At 41.2% G+C, this 25,165-nt stretch overlaps 2 protein-coding genes across 2 annotated transcripts in view; both read left to right on the top strand.

Annotated features, from left to right (window-relative positions):
* Positions 1-17,932, top strand: part of ubr4 (ubiquitin protein ligase E3 component n-recognin 4) — a 45,380-nt gene extending 27,448 nt beyond the window's left edge. Inside the window, exons 56-104 of the mRNA XM_029505622.1 lie at positions 33-210; positions 523-627; positions 1,068-1,205; positions 1,489-1,657; positions 1,811-2,015; positions 2,091-2,204; positions 2,513-2,722; positions 2,823-2,972; positions 3,075-3,302; positions 3,466-3,544; positions 3,645-3,887; positions 4,042-4,210; positions 4,486-4,630; positions 4,982-5,067; positions 5,167-5,254; positions 5,503-5,696; positions 5,849-6,088; positions 6,173-6,311; positions 6,483-6,608; positions 6,972-7,100; positions 7,195-7,544; positions 7,683-7,773; positions 7,881-7,965; positions 8,191-8,318; positions 8,575-8,704; positions 8,860-9,020; positions 9,285-9,394; positions 9,994-10,135; positions 10,329-10,410; positions 10,588-10,761; positions 11,041-11,162; positions 11,298-11,495; positions 11,648-11,728; positions 11,876-11,963; positions 12,194-12,321; positions 12,408-12,515; positions 12,823-12,939; positions 13,062-13,252; positions 13,437-13,610; positions 13,708-13,807; positions 13,978-14,196; positions 14,357-14,470; positions 14,587-14,729; positions 14,851-14,976; positions 15,078-15,272; positions 15,410-15,634; positions 15,953-16,043; positions 16,233-16,395; positions 16,506-17,932. Of these exons, the coding sequence (XP_029361482.1) occupies positions 33-210; positions 523-627; positions 1,068-1,205; positions 1,489-1,657; positions 1,811-2,015; positions 2,091-2,204; positions 2,513-2,722; positions 2,823-2,972; positions 3,075-3,302; positions 3,466-3,544; positions 3,645-3,887; positions 4,042-4,210; positions 4,486-4,630; positions 4,982-5,067; positions 5,167-5,254; positions 5,503-5,696; positions 5,849-6,088; positions 6,173-6,311; positions 6,483-6,608; positions 6,972-7,100; positions 7,195-7,544; positions 7,683-7,773; positions 7,881-7,965; positions 8,191-8,318; positions 8,575-8,704; positions 8,860-9,020; positions 9,285-9,394; positions 9,994-10,135; positions 10,329-10,410; positions 10,588-10,761; positions 11,041-11,162; positions 11,298-11,495; positions 11,648-11,728; positions 11,876-11,963; positions 12,194-12,321; positions 12,408-12,515; positions 12,823-12,939; positions 13,062-13,252; positions 13,437-13,610; positions 13,708-13,807; positions 13,978-14,196; positions 14,357-14,470; positions 14,587-14,729; positions 14,851-14,976; positions 15,078-15,272; positions 15,410-15,634; positions 15,953-16,043; positions 16,233-16,395; positions 16,506-16,570 (7,236 nt within the window). The 3' untranslated portion in view covers positions 16,571-17,932. The remainder of the gene's footprint in view (positions 1-32; positions 211-522; positions 628-1,067; positions 1,206-1,488; positions 1,658-1,810; positions 2,016-2,090; positions 2,205-2,512; positions 2,723-2,822; positions 2,973-3,074; positions 3,303-3,465; positions 3,545-3,644; positions 3,888-4,041; positions 4,211-4,485; positions 4,631-4,981; positions 5,068-5,166; positions 5,255-5,502; positions 5,697-5,848; positions 6,089-6,172; positions 6,312-6,482; positions 6,609-6,971; positions 7,101-7,194; positions 7,545-7,682; positions 7,774-7,880; positions 7,966-8,190; positions 8,319-8,574; positions 8,705-8,859; positions 9,021-9,284; positions 9,395-9,993; positions 10,136-10,328; positions 10,411-10,587; positions 10,762-11,040; positions 11,163-11,297; positions 11,496-11,647; positions 11,729-11,875; positions 11,964-12,193; positions 12,322-12,407; positions 12,516-12,822; positions 12,940-13,061; positions 13,253-13,436; positions 13,611-13,707; positions 13,808-13,977; positions 14,197-14,356; positions 14,471-14,586; positions 14,730-14,850; positions 14,977-15,077; positions 15,273-15,409; positions 15,635-15,952; positions 16,044-16,232; positions 16,396-16,505) is intronic.
* Positions 17,933-22,369: 4,437 nt separating this feature from the next.
* On the top strand, positions 22,370-23,769 carry LOC115046563 (transcription factor HES-5-like). The gene is given in 3 exon segments (XM_029507023.1): positions 22,370-22,518; positions 22,520-22,625; positions 22,733-23,769. Coding segments are annotated over 3 exon segments (699 nt in total). The 3' UTR covers positions 23,177-23,769.
* Positions 23,770-25,165: the final 1,396 nt, after the last annotated feature.

Genomic DNA, 25,165 nt, shown 5'->3' with positions numbered 1-25,165 from the left:
AAAAAGTAAAATTCTGTTTTCTGTCTTTTAAGTCTGAGTCCATGGTCCTCGAGACAGCAGAGAATGTAAACAATGGAAATCCATCTCCCCTTGAGGCTCTGCTGGCTGGAGCTGAGGGTTTCCCACCTATGCTTGACATTCCCCCTGATGCAGATGATGAAACTATGGTAGAGCTGGCCATTGCTCTTAGCCTTCAGCAGGATCAACAAGGTAAGACAGCATAAATTACAAAATAAAGAACTAAATCTGCGGTAACCTGGTGAGTCCCACATCATTTTTGAATACTCAATTTGTAAATGATCACTTCCTAGCCACATAATAAACTTATGGATAGCAGAGAAGAGCTCAGTAGTTGATGATAATAATACTAGGAAATAACACTGGATGCATTTTAGTTCCAAATTAATGGATTTGATACTTATATCTTACATCAAATAATTGCCCCAAATCCCCCCCAAACAGGTTAAACATTATTTAGAGAATCAGTATGATTGTTTAGTGTTTCTACTTTTTGACATTTAGGCAGCAGCAGCAGTGCCCTTGGCCTTCAGAGCCTTGGCCTTTCTGGCCAAGCCCCAAGTTCCTCTTCACTAGATGCTGGCACTCTTTCAGACACCACTGCATCAGGTAATAAAACCCCCTCCATGATGGTATATGTAAACCACAGTAGTTTGTAAATCCTTAACACAACACATTAGCCACTTTGGCAATTTCAACATAAAAATCCATCTTACAGCTTGTGCATGATCAGTAATCATCATTAAACGCATAACCTAATTTACTGGGCAGCTTGTATATGTAGCTCCAAATTTTCCGGACAATACCGCTATTCTTGCCGTTTTCAGTTAGTTTTAGAGTACCTCTAAGATTGCAACTTCACTGTTACTGAGTTGATATTTATTAAATAGGAATGTCCACAATAAATTGAAATTCCAGTATTAGCAAGTTAAAAGATTTTGAACTTAATGTTTTTCTGTATTGTTGGTGCACAAGTGTGAACTAAGATCATGTATCCTGGCCAGATGACCGCGGTGTATTTACTGTTACAGCTATTGCTATGATTTCAGCCCCAGCATCAGATGATGAGGGCAGCACAGCTGCTACTGATGGCTCCACGCTGCGGACCTCCCCAGCTGAGCATGGAGGCAGTGTGGGCTCAGAAAGTGGAGGTTCTGCAATCGACTCTGTAGCAGGGGAGCACAGTGGTGGGTGCTTTAAGGGAAAACAATGTATATATAAACCCTTTTTAAACCTATTGACCAAAACAACTTTCTTAATACACTAGTTTTACTGATCATCTATCTAGTTACTTTGTCCAACTTTCCTTTTCCCCCACCTCATTTCAAGGTTATAATTCTATTCCTATAAATCTGTCATATCAGTACCAGTGTTTATTGAAAGGCTCACATTGCTTTTGGAATAGGCCCTTGATGTTTTGTAACTATTTTTCAAGTTTGCATAGTTGTTTTTATGGCTACTTCTGTGCAGTGTCAGGACGCAGCAGTGCATATGGGGACACAGCAGTAGAGGGCCACCCTGCAGGTCCAGGCAGTGTCAGTTCCAGCACTGGAGCCATCAGTACCACAACAGCCCAGCAGGAAGGTGAAGGTTCAGAGGGAGAAGGAGAGACTGAGGGAGACATCCACACAAGCAACAGGTCAGACATAGTGAACATAAAATTAGACATTAGGTTTAAGTGTAAGCTGATGTCAAAAATTATTCACCCTCAAATATAAAGAGACTTAAGAAACAGGTTACCTCAGTTGAAAGTGAAAATGATCTCACTTTTTAATGTTGGGTTTATTGTTAGGCTGCACATGGTTCGCCTCATGCTACTGGAGCGCCTGCTTCAACACCTTTCTCAGCTCCATAATGTTGGTGGAGTCCAAGTCATCCCTTACATGCAGGTTATCCTCATGCTGACCTCTGACCTGGATGGTGAGGATGAAAAAGATAAAGGCGCCTTGGACGACTTGCTTGCACAGCTCATTGCTGAGCTTGGAATGCACAAGAAGGTAACCAGAGTCTGTTTGTAATGAATTGGGATCATTGTGTCATTGCTTTACTGAGTGCATGTTTTTCCTTTGCAGGACGTCTCTAAGAAGAATGAGCGCAGCTCCATCAATGAAGTTCACCTCGTAATCATGAGACTGCTTAGTGTCTTTATGTCTCGAACTAAATCAGGCTCTAAGTCATCTTCTGAGGTACAGCCTGCTTCATTTCATTAAGGCCTCTCAAAATGTATAAAATATATTTCAAGCCACTTTCACTTCAATATCATATTAAATGTGCCTGTATACACATTTAAGGCAGTTTCAATGAAACATTTTCTAAATGTAACACCATTGCACTCTGACCCTCACCGACATGGTGAGCTCAGCAGTCAGAAATCCCGTCAATATATATCACTTTTTGTGTCAAAAATAATTTGGCCTAGAATGCTGTTTCACTGGTATTTATTAGTTGGGGATTTGTATATATGACTGCTGATTTGCACCTTTCTTTCTTTCAGTCATCCTCCCTGATTTCCAACGCCACAGCAACTGCCTTGCTTAGCCTGGGTGCCATCGACTATTGTCTCCATGTGCTGAAGTCGCTCCTGGAATTTTGGAAGAGCCAACAGGGTGAGGAGGAACCTGTGACCACCAGCCAGCTCCTGCGCCCACACACAGCTTCCTCTCCTCCAGACATGAGCCCTTTCTTCCTACGCCAATATGTCAAGGTGTTTACAGAAAACATCTTTATCACTTTAAACTCTGGTTCAAGTCTTTTTCATTTTAGGTAATATTGAAATGAGCTCACTATTTTGTTTCTGGTATCAGGGACATGCTGCTGATGTGTTTGAAGCCTACTCTCAGCTCTTGACTGAAATGGTGCTGCGGTTGCCGTATCAGATCAAGAAGATTGCTGACACCAACCCTCGTATCCCACCTCCTGTCTTTGACCATTCTTGGTTCTACTATCTGTCTGAAGTAAGCTCTTGAGTGGCTCACTAATGTGTGGTTCCTATTTAGTGTCTTTCCTCACATAAGAAACAAATGCAACCCTTGATTTTCCGTTCCTTTCCTCCTCAGTATCTGATGATACAGCAGACTCCATTTGTTAGGAGGCAAGTGAGGAAGTTACTGCTGTTTATCTGTGGCTCCAAGGAGAAATATCGTCAGCTGCGGGATTTGCACACTCTTGACTCTCATGTACGCAGCATTAAGAAACTTTTGGAGGAGCAGGGCATCTACCTCCGGGCCGGTGTGGTCACAGCCACGTCTGGTTCAGCTCTGCAGTATGACACACTTATCAGTCTGGTGAGTAAGAGTCTGGACTGCCAGGTGCTTACTCTTTCATTAAGATAGAAAACTGTCATATTCCATTACTCCCATCTGCTAAATTATTGCTAATTCACCCTTGTATACATTATAAGATTTTTATAATGTACTATCTTTGTGTAATTTGATTCTCTCTGTTCAGATGGAACATCTGAAAGCTTGTGCTGAAATCGCCACTCAGAGAACAATCAACTGGCAGAAATTCTGCATGAAGGATGACTGTAAGTTGTTTTAGATGATTGTTTTTAACTTCAACCAAAGCCCCAAAGTTGATATAGTTAACTGTTTGTATCTACTTTATCTCCCCTCCTCTCTTTCCAGCTGTTCTTTACTTCTTGCTCCAGGTCAGCTTCCTTGTAGATGAGGGTGTTTCCCCTGTACTTCTGCAGCTGCTCTCATGTGCCCTCTGTGGCAGTAAGGTGCTGGCCAGCTCCTCCTCCTCATCTTCATCGTTCTCAGGAGCAGGCTCCAGTAATTCTGGACAGACAGGAGGTTCTCAATCCTCACAGAGCAAGTCCTCAAGTAAAAAGAGCAAAAAAGAGGACAAGGAGAAAGACAAAGAGGGTGAGGTGGTGCCACAGACTGTCTTATACTTCATCACAAACATTGAAAGCTGGAATAGTCACCCAATAAACCTGAAAATGGCATTTAGGTGTTAAAATTGATATTATATACAAGTGTCCTCATTGTGTTGCATCTTTTTTTCAACTGACCACAGTTGATGGAGTTGGCAGCCAGGAGGATCAGCTATGTATGGGCCTGGTCAGTCAGCTTAACAAGTTTGCAGACAAGGAGACACTGATCCAGTTTTTGCGCTGCTTCCTGCTGGAGTCTAATTCCTCTTCTGTGCGTTGGCAAGCCCACTGCCTGGCTCTCCATATCTACAGGTACTGTTAAAATTAAATTTGTATAGCTTAGTATAGGCTCTCTCTGTCATGCCATCACTTTAAAAGGCGCACATATACATGCAAACACACATCCATCTTGCTTACTGTTTGTCTTAAATGTAAGCTTTTACTTCAATATACAAAATCAATATACAAAAAAAATGAAATTATCCTTAAATAATTAGCAAAGTTACCTTAACTCAATTAAGAGTAAAAGGTTAAATGAGGAAATTAGAACCTGGGCTGTTGGCCATCATCATAACACCTTTCTGCAGGAACTCCAATAAATCGCAGCAGGAGCTGCTACTGGAGCTGACCTGGGCTATCTGGCCTGAGCTCCCGGCATATGGCCGCAAGGCTGCCCAGTTTGTCGACCTGCTTGGATATTTTTCACTCAAGACTCCTCAGACAGAGAAAAAGGTATGTTTGAAATCCTTGTGAGCAGGCATTATTATGAAATTTATGTATCAAAAATATCTTAATGTAGTCATTATATTTCCTAGTCATTTGCATGACAGTATATCTTGTAAGCCCCATATAAAATTATGCATCCTTGCTGTTCAGTCTCCTGTTTGCTGGGTCTCTTGGATGTAGCTTTGTTTCTCATGCCAAAAATACAAGATAACTTGGATCCCTGGACTTTATACATCATCAACATAAATTTGCATTTTTTTTTATCATTTCCTTTTGGATGTGTATTCAGCATTGAATAAAGCATATTCTTATAATGGTAATGCTCAAACAACTAAAATTTTCCTCCTCCTGTTCCAGCTGAAGGAGTATTCTCAGAAAGCTGTGGAAATTCTGAGGGCACAGAACCATATCCTGACGAATCACCCCAACTCAAACATCTACAAGTGTGTTTTCACAAAGAAGATGCGTAAACATTTTGTGCAGACTGCAATTTCAAATACTCGAACAATATCTTTATACATCATGTGTATTCTCTCTTGCAGCACTCTGTCAGGTTTAGTGGAGTTTGATGGTTTTTACCTGGAAAGTGACCCCTGCTTGGTGTGCAACAATCCAGAAGTTCCTTTCTCAGTATGTTCAGTTACATTTTACATTGAATTTGGATTGCATTTGTGTAGCTTAAGGGATTTGCTCGGAAAATTAAACAGCTAACAGATATAGAAAAGGTATGGAAATAATTAAGATGGTCATCTCTATGTGTACTACCGATATCACGAAACAATGGCAAAATGGTGCCATGGCATTCAAACTCTGGTATGGCCTTCCTCGTTTTAACACAATCGATAATAGTTGTCGTGTGTCGTGCATTTATCCTCCAGAATATAAAACTTTCATCGATAAAAGTGGACACTCGCTACACCACCACACAGCAAGTTGTCAAGCTCATTGGCAGTCACACCATCAGCAAAGTCACGGTGAAGATCGGTGACCTCAAACGCACCAAAATGGTCCGGACAATCAATCTGTACTACAATAACCGCACCGTACAGGCCATCGTTGAGCTGAAGAACAAGTATGTTTCAACAAAGAACTGCTGGTCTTTCTCTCTTCTCTTTATAATGGTTATGTGATCATGTTGGTGCCTTTTAATGAAAATTTAAGGAAAATAGTAGCCGCTGTTCTCTGGGCAGTATGAAGTTAAAGCTCTTTGCTGTGTATATGCAGGCCTGCCCGTTGGCACAAAGCCAAGAAAGTTCAGCTGACACCTGGACAAACCGAGGTGAAGATTGACCTGCCCTTACCCATTGTTGCTTCCAACCTGATGATTGAGTTCTCAGATTTTTATGAGAACTACCAGGCCTCCACTGAGACCCTGCAGTGTCCCCGCTGCAGTGCCTCTGTGCCCGCCAACCCAGGGGTGTGTGGCAACTGCGGTGAGAATGTGTATCAGTGCCACAAGTGCAGGTGAGAAAATGGCTTTCCTTTTTTAGTTTTGAAAAGAAAACTGGAACACTGCAGTGGTATTTACTTTTGGTCATCTTAAATTAGGTCTATCAACTATGATGAAAAGGACCCGTTCCTGTGCAATGCCTGTGGTTTCTGCAAATATGCCCGATTTGACTTCATGCTTTATGCTAAACCATGCTGTGCTGTGGATCCCATTGAGAATGAAGAAGACAGGAAAAAGGTAAGCAAGCATTTGTTGGAAAAGGAAGGCAGTCAATTGGTGATATTCCAAAATATCTGCCTTATAATTAATATTGCCTATTTATTTCCTTACTAAAATGGATGGATAGTTTTCTGGTTTTGAAGTCTGCCTCTGGCTTCATTCTCAGCCTCCCTTTTTTTGTTACTGCAGGCTGTGACCAACATCAACACCCTGCTGGACAAAGCTGACAGAGTTTACCACCAACTGATGGGACACAGACCCCAGTTAGAAAGCCTCCTGTCTAAGGTCAATGAGGCAGCACCAGAAAAGCCACAGGTGGGTCACATTAGGGAAGCAGTAGTTAGAGCCTAGATAAGAAACTAAGGCATGGTTATAATTTAGGAAGCCACTTGCACCACATTTGTCAGTATGAACTTAAATGTATAATGTACCACATCAATAGATTTATCACTTGAGTACCTTGTTAATGCAAAGCGCAATGTACTTTTATGAAACCCTTTTCAGTTGCAGATCACTTACGACTATCATAAGTAGAAATATCTGATAATAGCAGTACAATAATGACTTTGTTTTTTATAATTTGCTGGTTTAAGACATTTCAGTAGAAAGCAAAATCTAAAAGATTGTTTTTTAATTTCTACAATTTTCTTATTTTCCTTTTTCTGCATTTCACACCAGGATGACACTGGGGCAGGTGCAGGACTTGGTACATCCTCTGCGAATGTCAACAGGTACATTCAGCAGCTGGCTCAAGAGTACAGTGGGGATTGCAAGACATCATTTGACGAACTTTCCAAGATTATACAGGTTAGAAAAAAGAGTGAATTTTTTTTTTTTTGTAACAGTTTTGTGTCCTTTCCCTGCTCATGCAAATCTCTGGCATTGTCCTTTTTGCTTACAGAAAGTTCTTGCATCTCGTAAAGAGTTACTGGAGTATGATCTGCAGCAGAGAGAGGCTGCCACCAAGTCATCCCGAAGTAGTAGCAGCCACCAGCCCACCTTCACTGCCAGTCAGTACCGTGCTCTCTCTGTGCTGGGCTGTGGCCACACATCCTCCACCAAGTGCTACGGCTGTGCCTCAGCTGTCACAGGTCACTGTATCACGCTCCTCCGTGCACTGGCCACTAACCCAGCCCTCCGGCAGATCCTGGTGCTTCAGGGACTCATCCGGGAGCTATTTGAGTATAACTTGCGACGTGGTACAGCAGCAATGAGGGAGGAAGTGCGCCAGTTGGTCTGTCTTCTCACCAGGTATGTCCAGTTTTAGGAAATTCAAGAGTTAGCAACTCTATATGTATTTAATTTTTACTACTTATATACTGGGTTGGAGTGATGACAACTTTTTGTTCTGTATTTTTTTTTTTTTTCTTCTATGTTTTCTGGCTTCAGAGATCATCCAGAAGCCACTCAGCAGATGAATGACCTCATCATCGCTAAGGTGTCAGCTGCCCTCAAAGGACACTGGGCCAATCCAGACCTGGTATGGCATCTTGTATATCTTACTATGTATGAGCAACTGTATTTTGTTTTGTAGGAAATCACATTTGTACCTATTATATATCCATCACATGATTGTTTTCCCAACAGGTTAGCAATCTCCAGTATGAGATGCTGCTGCTGACAGATTCAATTTCAAAAGAGGGAGGATGCTGGGAGTTGCGGTTGCGTTGTGGTAGGTCAAATTTTCGAACTTTTTCTGCTAACTGATTTGAGTTCTCAGTTAGCTTTTCAGTCCCTGTCCTTATATCCTGACTTGAGAAAATTATCTGGAACTGCCCCTTTTTAGGATTTGGTTATTGGCATGTTTTTGCTAAGCATTTTAATCTGTTATGTTGATGTCATTATAAATGGTCACAAACTGAGGTCTAAAGGCGTTGGATGTTTCTTTTCCACATAGCTCTCAGTCTGTTCCTCATGTCAGTGAACATAAAAACACCTGTAGTGGTGGAGAACATCACTCTCATGTGTCTGAGAATCCTGCAGAAGCTGATCAAGCCCCCAGCTCCTACTAGCAAGAAGAACAAGGTAAGTTTTTATATATATATATATATTTCACCATGGTTCTGTCTCATGGTTGTAGGTGATAGTGGTGCAGTTTGGGTAGAAGATGACTGGTACATTACATTTTAAACAGTTGCTAGGTCCAAACTGTCAAATACAATACTTTGTAACAATGACAGTTCATTATGAAATGAAATGAAATGCAGATGTTCCATATGCATTTTTTTCAGTCACCCCTTGTCATAACTTGTAATTGAAATGTAATTGCTTTTGTTCAAAGGATGCTGCTACTGAGTCCCTGACCACAGTCAGACCCTACAGTAATGAAATCCATGCCCAGGCCCAACTCTGGCTCAAGAAGGACCCCAAAGCATCTTATGAGGCCTGGAAAAAGTGTCTCCCAGCCAGATGTAAGCACAATGCCTGAATGAGTACAAAGTTTTGTATGGTGCTCCTCTGAAAATTTCACTACTATAAAAAGTAAAATATATAAAATAATGTTTTTGTTGTTGTTGTTGTTGTTGTTGTTGTTGTTTTTTTTTTTAATTCATCCTTCTGCCCACAGGCCAGGAGAGTGTGTCAAAGCCCCAGGGGAAGGCTGAGTTGCGAAAGCAGTATTTGTTGGAGAAGTATGTGTGGAAGTGGAAGCAGTACATGAGGTCCAGAAAAGGTGAAGGCCTTTTCCCTCGTCTGCTCAGACTGAGTCACAACAACTGGCTCCGACAGGTAAAAAGAAAAAAACGAAAATCTATTATTTATTTATTTTTTTGTATTCTTGCTGTTCTGCTTCTTCTCATAGGGTCTCATGCCCATAAATCTTCTTTGAAATCAGTTCACAAACATTTTAAAACTAAGCATTTACAACATATTTCTCTGAGAATTCTCTCAAAATATGTAAATTAATTGTAACTAATTTCTCATCTTATTTCATAAACTAGTCAACATATCCTATGAAAGAAAATCTGTTGACAACTATTTAATTTGTTTTAGGTCCTTTTCACGCCTGCCACTCAAGCAGCCAGACAGGCAGCCTGTACAATTGTGGAAGCCCTAACAACAATCCCAAGTCGCAAGCAACAGGTCCTGGATCTGCTCACCAGGTAGAAGTCTCAAACAGCAAAGTCCATTACTACATCAACATATGTATTTACAGGAAAATGTATTTTACATTAATAAATATAAGATTAGCAGAACAGTAACAGAAAGATATTGCCTAAGATTATAATAGCATTACTACTCTTCTATTAAAATCAACAAAGAATTAATACCAAGAAGTGGGAAAGTATTCTGTAAATCTGTTTAATCTGATTTACAATTTAAAAAGCACCTGAATTTTTAGCATTGATTATTTTTTTATGCATTAAGATTATGTTGTTGAACTTTTGACCTCTGAACTTAATGCTTCCAATTTTCAGTAACTGATTGTCACTTTTCATTTTCAGTCTTCATAATTTCAGAATCAAAAATTCTAATTTGGGAAAAATAAATACAATAAAATCTAAAATTAAAGGTGCAAGCATCAACCCCCTGCACTCGCACCCACCTGAATGCATTACAACTGAGAACCTTTTTGTATAAAAATTAATTGCTAGAATGTCAGTGGATCTTTAAATTCAATATCAGATGAAACAGATTTACTTCCATAGTTCGGCTGTAACCCTGACTTTCTAAACCCAAAACTCTCTGTGTGTTTTGTTAGTTATCTGGATGAGCTCAGTGTGGCTGGAGAGTGCGCAGTGGAGTATCTAGGTTTGTATCAGAAGCTGATCAAGCCAACACACTGGAAAGTTTACCTGGCTGCTCGTGGAGTCCTGCCCTACATTGGTAACCTGATCACCAAGGTAATGGTCTGGATATTATGAAGTTTAAAAGATATGTACAGAATATACTGACTGCTTGACGCAGTGAAATACAAGAAAATTCTTCTAGAAAAAAATGTGGTGATTTATGTGGTGTTCTTTTTATTCTGATATAAAGAAAATGTCAGCCATATCAATATAAAAGTATGGTTATTTTATGTAATTCTCTATTTAGGAAATAGCCAATCTGCTTGCTCTCGAGGAGGCCACACTGAGCACAGACTTGCAGCAAGGCTACGCCCTCAAGAGCTTGACTGGTATGTCACAATATTACAATATTATCCAACATCATAAAAGAGGGTTTATAGGAGAACCCACGTTAGACGTTATAGCTCAAATGATAAAAATATATTTATTTAGCTGACTACAAAGAAAGCCTGAATGTTCTTTTATTTTATGACATAAGTACATTTGCATGTTTGGTGCCCCTGCAGGATTGCTCTCTTCCTTCGTGGAGGTGGAGTCCATCAAGCGGCATTTCAAAAGCAGGTTGGTCGGCACAGTGCTCAATGGTTATCTGTGTCTGAGGAAGCTGGTGGTGCAGCGGACCAAACTCATCGATGAGACTCAGGACATGCTCCTTGAGATGCTCGAGGACATGACGACAGGTCCGCACTGACTCACCTGACATAACTTTTAATCATGTTACAAATCGTATTGTTCATGGCAACATTTTTGTTTTTACTTTCCAGTCACCATTAAGAAGAGAGTTTTATTTCTTTGAACTTGACTGTTTCTTTTCTTGACTGTTTCTAATACTACATAATTATAACCATAAGAATAGTCTTTTAAACAAATAGACAATGGTTTCTGCTCTGGAAAGCTTAAGTTAATTTATAATTTATGCTTCAAGAATGAGTTTAGAAACCCTGTTGTTTTGGTTATAGGTACTGAGTCTGAAACCAAAGCCTTCATGGCAGTGTGCATTGAGACAGCAAAACGGTACAACCTGGACGATTACAGGACACCTGTGTTCATTTTTGAGCGATTGTGCAGCATCATCTATCCTGTGAGTTGCCTTAATGCTTCATGTTTTTCCTTTTCCTACATGGTTTCCTACAAGTCCTACATGCTTAAATTCTGAATTTAGCAGAGCTATGGATTTGTGTAAATCTGGAACTTTTATTTCATCTTCTGTGTCTAGGAGGAGAATGAGGTGACAGAGTTCTTTGTGACTCTGGAAAAGGATCCTCAGCAGGAGGACTTCTTGCAGGGCCGCATGCCAGGAAACCCCTACAGCAGTAATGAGCCTGGCATTGGCCCTCTTATGAGAGACATAAAGAACAAAATCTGCCAAGACTGTGACCTTGTGGCACTTCTTGAAGACGACAGTGGCATGGAGGTAAAATAACTCTCTGGAATGACTGTTTTTTGTCTGCTTTTATTTTCGTCTCTTTGTACAGTTTATCTTTATATTTAACTCTTGTGTTTCTTATGTAATTCTTAAAGCTGACATGTGACCAAAAACATATCACATCACTCTTTTCCTTTTAGCTTTTGGTAAACAACAAAATCATCAGCTTGGATCTGTCAGTGGCTGAAGTCTACAAGAAGGTGTGGTGCCCAACAAATGAGGTGAGAGGCCAAATGAGTTTGTCGGTAAATGTACGATGCGTTGAAAAACATGTAGAATTTTGGAATTAAATGATAATTAAATAGTAACATCGTTCAAAATAATTTCTTGAAATTAATATCAATTGGATTCTGCTGACCTTTTTCAAGGGTGAGCCAATGAGAATCATCTATCGAATGAGAGGTCTGCTGGGAGATGCAACGGAGGAGTTCATAGAGTCACTGGACTCGACCACAGGTCTGGATAATTATGAACTTAATACATATTCACATTTGGAGTTAAGTAAAGTTTGTAGCACATGCTGAAACTAATTTTAACATCCTGAATATTTCATCTACTGATTCACTAACACCTGAGCATTGCACTTTCTCAGCCATCACATTTATCATTATTCAGTGCAAAAAGATAAATATGCAACTTATCTAATGAAAAAAGTGTTTTACTTTTTGTTTTTTGTTTTTTTACAGATGAAGAGGAGGATGATGAAGAGGTTTACAAGATGGCAGGAGTCATGGCACAGTGTGGAGGACTAGAGTGTATGCTCAACCGTCTGTCTGGTATCAAAGATTTCAAACAAGGACGACATCTGCTCACTGTAAGCGAATTTAACAAAGATGGTCATCTTTATTCTTATGATCCTTTGAACTGTAGGGGTGAACACTGTGCATCTGTCTCACTCAGGTTCTACTGAAGCTGTTCAGTTACTGTGTGAAGGTGAAGATCAACAGGCAGCAGCTGGTCAAACCAGAAATGAATACACTCAATGTCATGTTGGGAACTCTTAACCTGGTGAGTTTCACAGACTAGGTGCATTCAAATGCTCCTCAGACGTCTCTTTTTTGTCAATTGGGAAGTCGTTTTTCCAACTTCAGTGTGCTCATTTGGTTAAAGTCAAAATTTAATTCAATGTAAATTTTCTGAAACAGAAACTTCTTTCCTTTGAATTATTCTGACATCATTCCAACATTATGTACATAGGAAGAAAGAAAATTATACTTCAAATTAAAGTTAAAAATTAACCAGGCTGTTATGATGCAGTGTAATATTAGTTATCTTTTTTGTGTTTTGGTAAACATTTAATTTTCTCTCACCCCAGGCTTTGGTGGCAGAACAGGAGAGTAAGGACAGTGGTGGGGCTGCCATAGCAGAACAAGTTCTGAGCATCATGGAGATCATTCTGGATGAAGCCAATGCAGAGATTTCAGAGGACAAGGTAAGAATGAAAGGCAACTCTGAGACTAGAAGAGGAATGTAACAATCTTTTATACCATAATCTTACTAAAACCTGAAATTCTTCCTGTTGTTGATTAATGGGAGCTGGTTTGTCTTTGGAAGGGTAACCTGCTTCTTACGGGAGACAAAGATCAGCTGGTCATGTTGTTAGACCAGATCAACACCCCATTTGTGCGCTCCAACCCCAGCGTGCTGCAGGGTCTGCTGCGCATCATCCCATACCTGTCCTTTGGTGAACTGGAGAAGATGAGGATCTTGGTGGAACGTTTCAAACCCTGTTGCAGCTTTGACAAGTAGGTCTTACTTACTTACTTTGCTTACAAATAAGCACATATTTCATATTTTCAAGATGCACAGTGTTTGTCATTTAATGTATAGAGACACAAAAAATCAGGTTAATAATTTTACGGCCCTAAATACTTTCATTTTGGATGTTTAAGTTCTATGAAAACTTGTGTCTTCCTTTGTTTTTCTAAGGTATGATGAGGAGCACAGTGCAGATGATAAAGTGTTTTTAGATTGCTTCTGTAAAATTGCTGCTGGGATCAAAAATAACAGCAACGGCCATCAGCTGAAAGACCTTATTCTCCAAAAGGGAATTACACAGAGTGCACTGGACTACATGAAGAAACATATCCCAAATGCCAAAAAGTAGGTGTCCTCAAGCTTCAATTGTAAATGATTTTGGGAAAATATTTGTGCTTCACGACTTTAACCATTTTCTTCATGTTCTGAACCTTCTCATTAGTCTTGATGCAGACGTCTGGAAGAAGTTCCTCTCCAGACCAGCTCTACCCTTCATCCTCAGATTGCTTCGTGGGTTGGCTACCCAGCATCCCCCCACACAGGTACTAAAAACTCTGTTAGAGCTTCATAATACCCAGTAGTTTCCGACAGGAGGTTTAACTATCAGCCAATCGGATAATGGACCCAGCTTGCAAAATCAACGACAACAGTTCTTTTATGGACAAACAAACTTACCTACCTAACATGACTGGATGTGTTATCTTCTGTCTAGGTGCTGATTGGCACAGACTCAATAACCAACTTGCATAAGCTGGAGCAGGTATCCAGTGATGAAGGCATTGGCACTCTGGCAGAAAACCTTCTGGAGGCTCTGAGGGAGCACAGTGATGTCAACCTGAAGATTGAAGCAGCCCGCAGAGAGACCAGAGCTGAGAAGAAGCGTATGGCTATGGCCATGAGGCAGAAGGCCCTGGGGACACTGGGCATGACCGTACGCTTTTTTAATCTAACGTTTCCTTCTTTCTCTAGTATCTTCATTTATTAATTTAAATAAGCCATTAGCAGCTCTGCCCATCCCACTTCCTCTCACCACATCACGAACAAAGCCAAATATTATATTGTGGATTTTTGCCTGTATTTTTGCCTTTCAGACTAATGAGAAGGGTCAGGTGGTGACTAAGACCTCACTGTTGAAGCAAATGGAGGAATTGATAGAGGAGCCAGGGTTGACCTGCTGTATCTGTAGAGAAGGTTACAAGTTCCAGGTACAGCAAAGATTGCATTACATCATAGACGACCTAACCTACAGATGATTTGAACTCTTATAAACAGAACTGGCTTGTTGTGTTTTGAATCAAAATTTCCCTCTCTCTTAACCTAGCCAACCAAAGTCTTGGGAATTTACACTTTCACAAAGCGTGTAGCCTTGGAGGACTTCGAAAACAAGCCTCGCAAGCAGCAGGGCTACAGCACTGTGTCGCACTTTAACATAGTTCACTATGACTGCCATCTGGCAGCTGTCAGGTAGAAATAAACACCATCATGTACACACTGATGTTTGGAGTATTCAAGAAACTTTCAACCATGAACATGAATTGAAATTTGGGTAAGCAGAGCATTTTATTCTTCCTTTCCCCTGGGGTAGGTTGGCCCGGGGCCGAGAGGAGTGGGAGAGTGCTGCCCTCCAGAATGCCAACACCAAGTGCAATGGCCTGCTCCCTGTGTGGGGGCCACATGTGCCAGAATCAGCCTTTGCTACATGCTTGGCAAGGTAAAATCACAGCTCATGAAAGTCCCAAAAAGTTTTCCTCACACTTCCTCACAAATCATTCATGCAAATGATCCCACTCTGGATTTCTGTCTGCTGCGCAGGCACAACACATATCTGCAGGAGTGCACAGGCCAGCGGGAGCCCACCTACCAGCTCAACATCCATGACACCAAACTGCTGTTCCTACGCTTTGCTACTGAACAATCGTTCAGTGTGGACACAGGAGGAGGAGGCCGAGAAAGCAACATTCACCTCATCCCCTACATCATACACACCGTGCTCTATGTCCTCAACACGTATGTACATTCTTGATGTAAAACTGTTTCTGACTACAGAAATTACTCATCACAATAGTTCTCATCTGCCACCCTTCGACCAGTATTACATATTTCCTACCCTTGTTTCACATCCCATTTGCAAACTGTCGCTGCAGTACAAGGGCTACATCTCGGGAGGAGAAGAACCTGCAGAGTTTCCAGGAGCAGCCATGTGAAAAATGGGTAGAGAGTTCATATGAGGTTGAAGGACCTCATTATTTCACCATCTTGGCCATGCACATCTTGGCACCAGAACGCTGGAGGAGTTCACGTTTGTACTTTCTTCGAAGACTCCTGGTCACCGCACATACCCGCAAGGTGTCGGCCGTCGGCACCAACAAGTATGACAGTTTTTCCTTTTCACTTTTCTGCCCTTCTCTGCTTTACAGTTAATATTAAAGCACCAACTTTATCTATCATATTAAACAAGGTCAGGTTTGTCAACATCAAATGATAGTTACCATCCATGTTTGCGGTTTGACGGTGTTCCCCAAAGACAACAGTTGTGTCATTGTTGTCATTTTGAATAAGTTTAGCTGATTTAAGTTAAGAAAAGAAATCTTAGGAGTTCTTCTGTGTTTTCTATATCAGTCTTTCATATCATATATCATATTTACACTGTTGTTAATCTTCATCCTTTTCCTTTGTTGTACTTTCAGACTCACAGACAAAGCACCAAAGGAATATGCAGTCTATCGCTCGCCTCTTCTCTTCTGGGGCCTGGTGGATCTTGTCTATGATATGTTCAGGGTAAATATGTTACAGATTAGACTAGGGTGCCACAAAAAATAATTATTAATGCATGCTAACAACTAAAACCTCTCTCTGACATCAGTAGGACAGTCACACGGTTTAGTTTTTTCCTTGGCTTTAACATGAGTTTGTTATTTGACGATATACTGAGCCTGAAACCTTTTTTCCTCTGCCTTGACCTTACAGAAAGTACCCACCAGCAACACAGAGGGGGGCTGGTCCTTTTCGCTGGCAGAGTATGTGCGTCACAACGACATGCCCATCTATGAGGCCTCAGAGCGTGTGCTCAGGGCTTTCCAGGATGAACTCATGCCTGCCGAGTCCTTGTCAGAGTTCTTTGATGTAGTAGGTCAGTATACATAGACACCGCTCTGTTCTATGACTGGACAACACTTGACTTGGTCCTAAAGTGCGATGTGGCGTGAATGTTAACACAGTCCTCGATGTTGTGTTTTCCAGGTCTCCTCTCTGAAATCACAGACCCAGACCTGTTCCTGCAGGATTTGTTGAACTCTTTGTCCTGAAGGCCCGACCTCAGTTCAAGTCCCTCCAACACAGAACAGCCCTGAAGACAACAATGGCACACAAACCAACTGAAAAAAATTGTCTTTTTACACACTGATACACAGAGTACACACACAGGCACACAGTATACAACATGCTTCCTGCTCACCTCCCTTCCCCACAACATAACTTTAAGCAGAATCTGAGTATAGTCTAAAACAGTTCATCCTCTTTTGACAACATCTCTTTAATGTTTAACACAAAAATATAATGCTGTTAATGGGTGTGGGGACACACTAAAACAGAATTTTACACTTTGGCCCTCTGGTTAAGTGTAGAGGGACATGGCTCAATTTCTTGTCCAGCCTGAGACAAGACCTGAGACTGGAAATATTTTTCACATTTTAGTGGTCACCGCCATCACACCTGAAGCTTCACTGTAGTTCTGTCTTTTAAGGTCATCACAGACTGATGAGCTGAGAGAATTTGGTTATTCGTATATTTTTTTAAAAATGGGTCCGTTTGATGGGAATAACTTGTGAATTCTGTTTTAGGGTGGAGATTTTGCCTTTTCAAACCCCCCACCTCCTGTTCTTGGGTTGCAATATTAAGGAACTGAAGAAGTTTTGGGATTTGACCCACCATGTGTTACAAATGGCATTTGATTTTATCTTTTTTTTTTTTTCCCCATTTTGTTTGTTTGGTTTCAGTTTGTTTTTCGTCAGGGCTTTTAACATGGCAGAAGGTGTCCGTGTCCATGGTTTTCCGCTAACCTGTCTTTTGTTCCAGGCTTTCGCTGTTTGGTGTTTGTGTAGGTTCCTAACTGGAATATGTGTGATGGACAGAAAAGGGTTTTTTGATTTAGTGTGTATGGTTTCTTTTATCGTCTTTTGAAGCAAAATGAGGAAAACAACCAATAAAATGTTGTTTTATTTTTTCTCCATAAAGCTATGCCTTGTTGACAAAGTGAACTTTGGACTTGTGAAAAATTCCATCTGTTGTAAGGAAATATCAGATCTGTCTAAATTAAAAATAAAACAGACCTACATTATATCCTACAACACATTTTTCTTTGACTATGTTTGTTTTTCTCACCAGCAGTGTGTTCATTTCTCAGGCCTCTTTACACTGAAATTTATGTTTGGTTTTGCCCCAGATTTCTTGAAAACAATCAGATTCCACAACAGATTTTCTGGATTGCAGTGTTTCATATTCAGTGATCACTTTTTCATCTTAGTGAATCCCGTGTCATTTTACTCAGCAGTCGAATGCATGGTGTGGAGTTCACCCAGTTTATTCTTCATTCCCGTATTCCCACTGCTGCAATGTTGAGCTCTTGCTGAATGTCTGCTTTTTGAATTTAGCTGATTAATAAAGTCATAATAATTACAAATGTGATTCTTCTTTTGTTCCCGCTGCTGTTTACGCTCAAGACTGTCTGTTCAAGCATCTAATCTGTTTTCTACCTGACAAATGACGGCGTTCTTACCACTGCTTTTAAAATGGCCCATGAAGAATCACAGAAAATACAACATTTAACACAAAATATCAGAGATATTTACATTCTAACCAGATCAGACAGCTGATGAAGTCATGTTTTTTTTAGTCTTTGGTCTCTGAAAAATGGATATTAACTTTCCAAGTGCGGTGTTAAATGTCTTAACCAAATATTCATTGAAAGATGCAGCTCGTTATTTGTGTGCTAATAATGGCCAGTGAGGTCCATTTTGAGTGCTGTTCTAAGTGCATTCTCACTCTGCACTGCTTGTATGTTCAGCTTTCCCAGGATGGTGGACAGGAAGCAGAAAATTAGGTAAACTATTATAGTGGGATTTTCTCTGTTATTCTCCCGTTTGCTTTTAAATGCAACCAACACACCGTTTTAGCAAGGTATTGATTTTTGTTCCCTATTTTAGATACACATATAATAAATATAGCATCCCACTGGAGTGTCACCAATTTAATTTCAATGCTGCACCTGATCGTGTGGAGCCAAAAACTCAATCTCTGAGTCTGAGTCTCTGAACATGGTACTTTAACACCCTAGTCTGGCTGCTCTTTGACATGCAGTCATGAAATTGTAGATAGAAAGGGCTTTAAGGATTTTGCTCCTTGCCCGTTTCTGAGATCAGCGTCCTGGGAAAAAAAGCTGTGACTTGAGGTGAGGCTGTGTAACAGCCACTCGAGGGCGATGTTGGTTAACAGACTCAGATACACTCCATCATAACTATAATACAATAATTAGTGATCACTAATTATTGTATTGTATCAAAAACAATTAAACTGACCGCTATAAACCATTATAAACAATTTTGACTCAACCAGTGCAGTAAAAAAAAAGTTTATTTCAACTTGAATGTGAAAGCACATATTGCACATTTCAGTCATTCAGCGACACATATTATACTTAACCATTAAAAATAACGTAATGCACAATGTCAAAAACATTTACAGAACAAAGTATGCATTGGCATAAACATTTCCCCTTCATACAAAGGAATATAGCTTTAAGCTAACAAATCCTCGGAAACATGGTCTTTTAGTGACAAGGGACGAGGAACAAACTAAAGTTTAAGGCATAAAACGCAAATTTTCAGGCCCATCTGAGGACCAATGAAGTCACAGTGTATACAGTCATAGCTGATTGGTATAAAACTCCAATCTTTTCTACCTTTCACACTTACTGTTGAGACAAAACAACCACATATGAATCAAAGGCTTCTTTCTTGTCTTCATGAGGTGGTGCAGACACATTCAGAGCTTCATAGCATTCGATATTCACACACACACACACACACACACGCGCACAGTCTGACATCATGTCACGTTGTCTTCGTTCACATCGCCTCTCCTTACTGGCAGCACAGCGGTGCCACATCCTCAGCTGGTGAGGGAAAAAGCCTCAGGGCCTCTCTGGAGGATTTGCTGTAGCCATTGTGGAAAATCAAGGCCTTTTTCACTGAGAAGAAGGAGACCGTCTTGTCCCACACATCAGAGCTGGACACCCCGACACTGATTTGGCTCTCCAGCGCTGTGCGGAGCCTCACTGCTCTGTCTGTGCATTTCCTCTCCAAAATCATCATTTTACACATGCTGAGGAAACAGGAGGAGAAATGTCAGATTACTGTGGGATATACAAAATACAGAACAATTTTAAGATTGAGCAGAAGAAAGATTTAAAGAGGTGGAGAGGTAAAAAAAAAGGATGCAAATGCTATGAATTAAATTTAAAGCCTTTTAACAGCAAGCAATATTTCAAAGAGTAGTGTTGGCCTGTTCAGTATAATTTCCACATAATTCAATAAATCAGGATAGAAGCAAACAATCACAGCTGAAACACCAAACCACAGAAGAACCTTATAAACTAAGAAGATACATAAAAGGAACTTTTCTCCATCAAGCTTACGTCGTGTGCTGATCCCTCATGGTGAATTTGAAGTGTGCTGGTGTCCGGTCAGTCCAGGCCTGTGTCAGGCACAAGTGCTCAGGGTTAAGATTTCAGCCACCAGGACTTCCATCCTTTATATACTTATGCCAACTTTCTCATTGATTTAATGTGATGGTGGTTCTCACAGCGGTCAGCCAATCACAAAGCAGCGTTATGACAATAGGATTTGAATGAATTAGCTGAATTCATGGGACACAATGGCCCCAATACAAACAAACAGCTGGGAGGGGCCCTTTGCTGGCCCCTTATCTCTCAGCTGATCCCCCACAACAAGTGAGATATTCCTCATTATTGTACAGGCCGGGAGTGATATGTGGTGGGAACATGGAGAAAAACATCTGCCTGAGGACAAGCTGCACAGAAGAGAAGCTCGTCCAGTCACAAGACACAAGACCATGTAACAACGTGATGGACAAAGATGTTCAGTCTAAGGCTGAGTAACATGTGGCCTCAGGCCCAGTTTTTATTGAAAAAACTAAAGGGTTTCCTCGGGCTGACAAGAAGCCTCAGCTGTTGGAGAAGACTTAATCACAAATACTTAACACATCATTGTGTTTCTTTTTAGTTATATTTACACCAGATTGAATATTTCCTGAATCCTGTTTCAGTTGCACAAATGATCAGTTTTTCAGCTGATAGTCTCAAAGACCTCTTCAAACTATCCTAGAAGCCCCCCCCCCAACACACACACAAGCACACACACTCTCTCTCTGTCTCTCTCTATTCTTCTTTTTAACTTTCTGTCTCTATTTTAGCCTTCCCAATTCTCACGGTGAGCGTCTCCCATGCTTGATTGGCTGACAATAGTGTACGATCTGTCCAGATGGTGTGCCTGGAAGCCCTGTTGATGTTCCTGTCTTCCTGAGTGTGTGTGTCTGCGTGTGTGTGCGTGGAGGGGGAGAAGGGGGAGTTGGTCACTCAATCTTTGTTCGATGGGGCACACTTCCTTTGTGCAGCTGGCCTCAGTGTCATTAACACTGAAGTGTGGGAAGCCTGGGACCACAGCGGCTCCCACGTTCCACACAGGCAGGAAGGGAGCGTGTGACTGAGACGTGGCCAGCAGCAGGCAGGTGAGCCAGCTGTGTGTGTGTGTGTGTGTGTGCTGGAGGTAGAGAGGGAATGAATATGAGTGAGAGTGTGGCAGTCCTGATGAGTGTGTAGGGGGTTTCCTGATGTGTGAACATGTGCTTGGAGTGTGTGTGGATGTGTCGCTGTTTACAGTCAAAGCACTTCCTTTTTTCAATTGAAATGATGTTGATAAACCGTCAAATTAAAGTGGACAGACCTCAAACATTTTCACATTTTCAAACCAAACAAGCACCGTTAGGATTGATCTTTCACAGACACAAACTTTGGCTTTCCAAGTGTCAGTGCTTGGAGATTCGATAGTGAACACTAAAATGTCAGATATATTGGTTGTAGATATGATTTGATCAGATTAGATTCCCTGGCAACATCAACAAACATCATAGTAAATGCCCAGCCTGGACCATCATTTAACTGGTAATGTGATGGGAATGTCTTGGGGAAAATAATGAAAAAATTATGCGGGAAAAAAAAGATTGGACCATCACTTAGTAATAAATGGAAACACTGTACTCACTAAAGTAAAGATTACGATCCAGGAACCCAACAAGATCACAAGTCCAAAAGCAGGTAGTCAGATAATCAGTAAACAGGCCAAAGCATAGACAAATTACCTGAACAACTTCATTTGGACAGGCAAGGTCAAAAGTGAAAGAAATTGTGATTATTATGATCTGTGATAATACTGACATCAGCTTGTCCACTCCAAAGCAAAGGCAAAGCTAAAGCTAAAATTGCTCCTCCAGCACAAATCAAGTGTGATTTGAAACAACTGAATAAACTGTGATGCCTGTTAATTTACAGGCCGTTTCACTGTGGGGACCAAATTCTCCTGTAAAGGTTAAATTCATAGTCTGCACATCCTCTTTTTTAAATTTATTTATTTATTTATTTATTTATTCAATCAAGACAAAAGTTTTTAAACTCCATGTCTGAGAAGTTTCAACTGTTGCACAGCTCTGTGACAGAAGTCTGCTGTGTCAAACTGGTGGAAGAGGCTGCATGTAGATCTTTTCTAATGGCTGGCCCTCTGTAACACCCACGTGTGCCTGGTGGCGGAGGTACTTTGTGCTCAATTACGTGGCGGCAGAGATGACATGAGACAGCAGCGTGCTTCCCTCTGGGGTCACCACTTTCCCATATCAACACAAGCACTGGGTCAGTCTCCCAGCTATAGCACCCCTCCTCCATCTCCAACCAGGGCTCTTTCTCTTGCAGTCTATTCCTCCACCTGCTCCCCGGAGACACACTCATTGTCCCCATGACTATAAACACTTCATTGAGCATGTGGCAGCCCTGCGTTCCTCAAAGCCCTTCCCAGCGCTCTCATTGGCCCGCAGACTGTGAGAAACTCCAACAAGCCCAAGACCCACACATTCATATGGAGATTTGGGTGTATAAATACAGGACAGGGACAGAGGAGTAGGCAGTTCAGATTCACTCTTCAAAGCGAGCAGGAAAGCTCTCACTCTACAGCTATGGCACCTAATGTTTTTGGACAAGCTCACTACTCTAAGGAACCGCTGACTCCTGCTCATAAGGTAAACATCATCTCTGTCACGGACTGACTCCCTTATTGAAATGTTTTATTATATGAGGTTTTCCCTTTTCAAATGGGCTAAGTGTTCTCTGCTTTTCGTTTCTTCAGCTGAGAAAACCAATGGTGGAGAAGCTGCGTCGAGACCGCATCAACACCAGCATCGAGCAGCTGAAGTCCCTGCTGGGCCCCGAGTTCCTCAGACAGCAGCCTGATTCCAAGCAGGAAAAGGCAGACATCTTGGAGATGGCGGTGTCGTATCTGAAAGTCTGGCAGCAGCAGAAGCAGCAGCAGCAGATCAGCCTGACCTCTGGCCCATCAACAGCCAGTGAAGGCTACTCCCGCTGTGTGCAGGAGGCCGTCAGCTTCCTGTCCCACTGCGAGGTCCAGACTCAAGCCCACAGCCGGCTGCTCAGCCACTTCCAGGGCCTGCAGGCGTCTAGCAGGACCAGCCACAGTCCCTGCACCCTCTCACCTCCCGGCTCTCCTCTCCATCATGCCGGCTCAAGCAAAGGTGTGGGGCAGGCTGGCTGTGGCCTGTGGAGGCCGTGGTAGGAAGGGGGCAGCGTCAGCTCCCAACAGGGAGAATGAGACCTACGTCTGTGAACGTCATGGACAGAAAGTTGAGGACTCGCTGAAGTCCAGTTCCTTTTGCTTATGCAGGAGATTCACTATTGTTGAGTGTTTTACTAGTGTGGCAAGATGGGATAAATATCCCAGAATTCCTTTGGAAGGACTGAAATGATTCAGGTTTTACTGAATATGTACAACATGTGTATGCACATATATTTTAATCATTTTGTATCACTCTCTGATTGTGTTAATTATTAATCCTCAAATTTGTTTAAAAATTTGACCTAGTTTATTTCAAGACCCATGTTGGGTGGAAACTATTGAAGTGTCTGAGACACTGTTGTACTGATGTGTTTAAACCTGACTGACTGATACTGATTTACCCGCTTGGTGCTGATGAATCAACAACATCCCATAAATGGATCCCATGGATCCACATTTATTGTAAATCTTTTTATGATTATACTTTATTCTGACTATTCGTAACCATTATTTGGCCTCTGTGCTGAGTGCCACTGCTGAAACTGTATGAACTGATGTCTTTTCATCATCACATTAATGTCTTGAATCTTTGCTAAAAGAATCTGCTGAATTGCTTCCTTGAGAAGTTTGTCTTTGAATACTTCAAAAAATAAATGGAAAACTTCAGATGAAGTTTTGCAAACATATACAATATTTGTGTTTTCGCTTCATTCTTCGGTCCTGACGTTTTAGAGGACAAAGTACAAAACTTTAGTGTGGAAGCAGCTACACTGTGACTGAATGAATAATTGATGAGTTGAAGTGAACAGAATAGGTTGTTGGGTTTTTTTATTTTATTTTTTAGCAGTAGCTCCATTGCGGACTGCAAACTTCCACAAATCCTGTCACATTGGAGTTTATTTGTTCTATATCTAAGAGCAGCTTAAAGAAGCTGTCCTTTTTGAGGGGACAATAGCAAACAGTTTGATTCTGCAGCAGTCTATCTAGGCTGTGAGAACAGCACAGCGAACTCTGCACATTCAAGTTTTGCACACTCCAATGGAGAAATAGAGAAAATCAAAATGAGAACTAAGAGATCACAAATAAATTCAATTATAGTAATAATTTATAGGCCAATAATAATTAGATTTACATAAACCACCAAATTCATTTGAAAGATTTTTTTTTATATTTAGGTGAGATCAAAATGCTTGCATGTTCAAAAATATAAGATTAATCAGAGAGTTCATTTTTTAATATAGTTGAATTGCAGGTGGTGTTATTCTCCATTCAGTGTTTCCCACAGGGATCATTAACATTTCGTCTTATCTGACCTCCCTGGTCCACAGGTGTTTTTAAAATTTTAACCACGGGGTGTGGAGACACTCCTGCTGCTCTCACATAACATGTCCTACTTCTGATGCGGTGGCCATGGCATGCTGTCGACTGCTTGCTTTATGTCTCAAGTGCCATAAAAGTCTTTCACAACTATTTGTGTGTGCAGAAGTTGTGGAGAATGTGGCATGCCTGAGACTTTCTCAGGGTCTAGTTGGCCAGGCCAGATGGTCTTGCTGAAGCTGCCTTCCCTCCCCCTTCAACAGGAGATCAAACACCGTAGCTAATGTGATGTGTAACAAGACACACTTCTATTGTTCCCGTCTTGGGACCAGTGAATAGGCACAGAGTGTGGGAAACAGGAGATACCACACTCACAGAGAGATGGCTGATGGGAAGCCGCTCTATGCCGCCACAGTTCTGAGCAATGGCCGAGACTTTATGGCAGGAATTCAGAGCTCTCAGGCTGCTGGTGGGAGGGAGACTCGTCTTCACACACACTTGTAGACAAAGACCCCCAGCAGCCGTGTGGTGCACACTAACTTTGAGAAGAGTCACAAATTCACACAAACACGTTGACAATGAAATCAATAGAGAAGACTGATAATAAAGCCAAACATGAACATGACTTGGCAGTTTTTCAAATGCGACAGTGAAATGAAACTGAAGCGATAT

Source organism: Echeneis naucrates, chromosome 7, assembly GCF_900963305.1.
Source record: "Echeneis naucrates chromosome 7, fEcheNa1.1, whole genome shotgun sequence".
Lineage (NCBI taxonomy): Eukaryota > Metazoa > Chordata > Actinopteri > Carangiformes > Echeneidae > Echeneis > Echeneis naucrates.
Note: the sequence above shows the minus strand (reverse complement) of the source record. Positions and strands in the feature narration are given on the sequence as shown.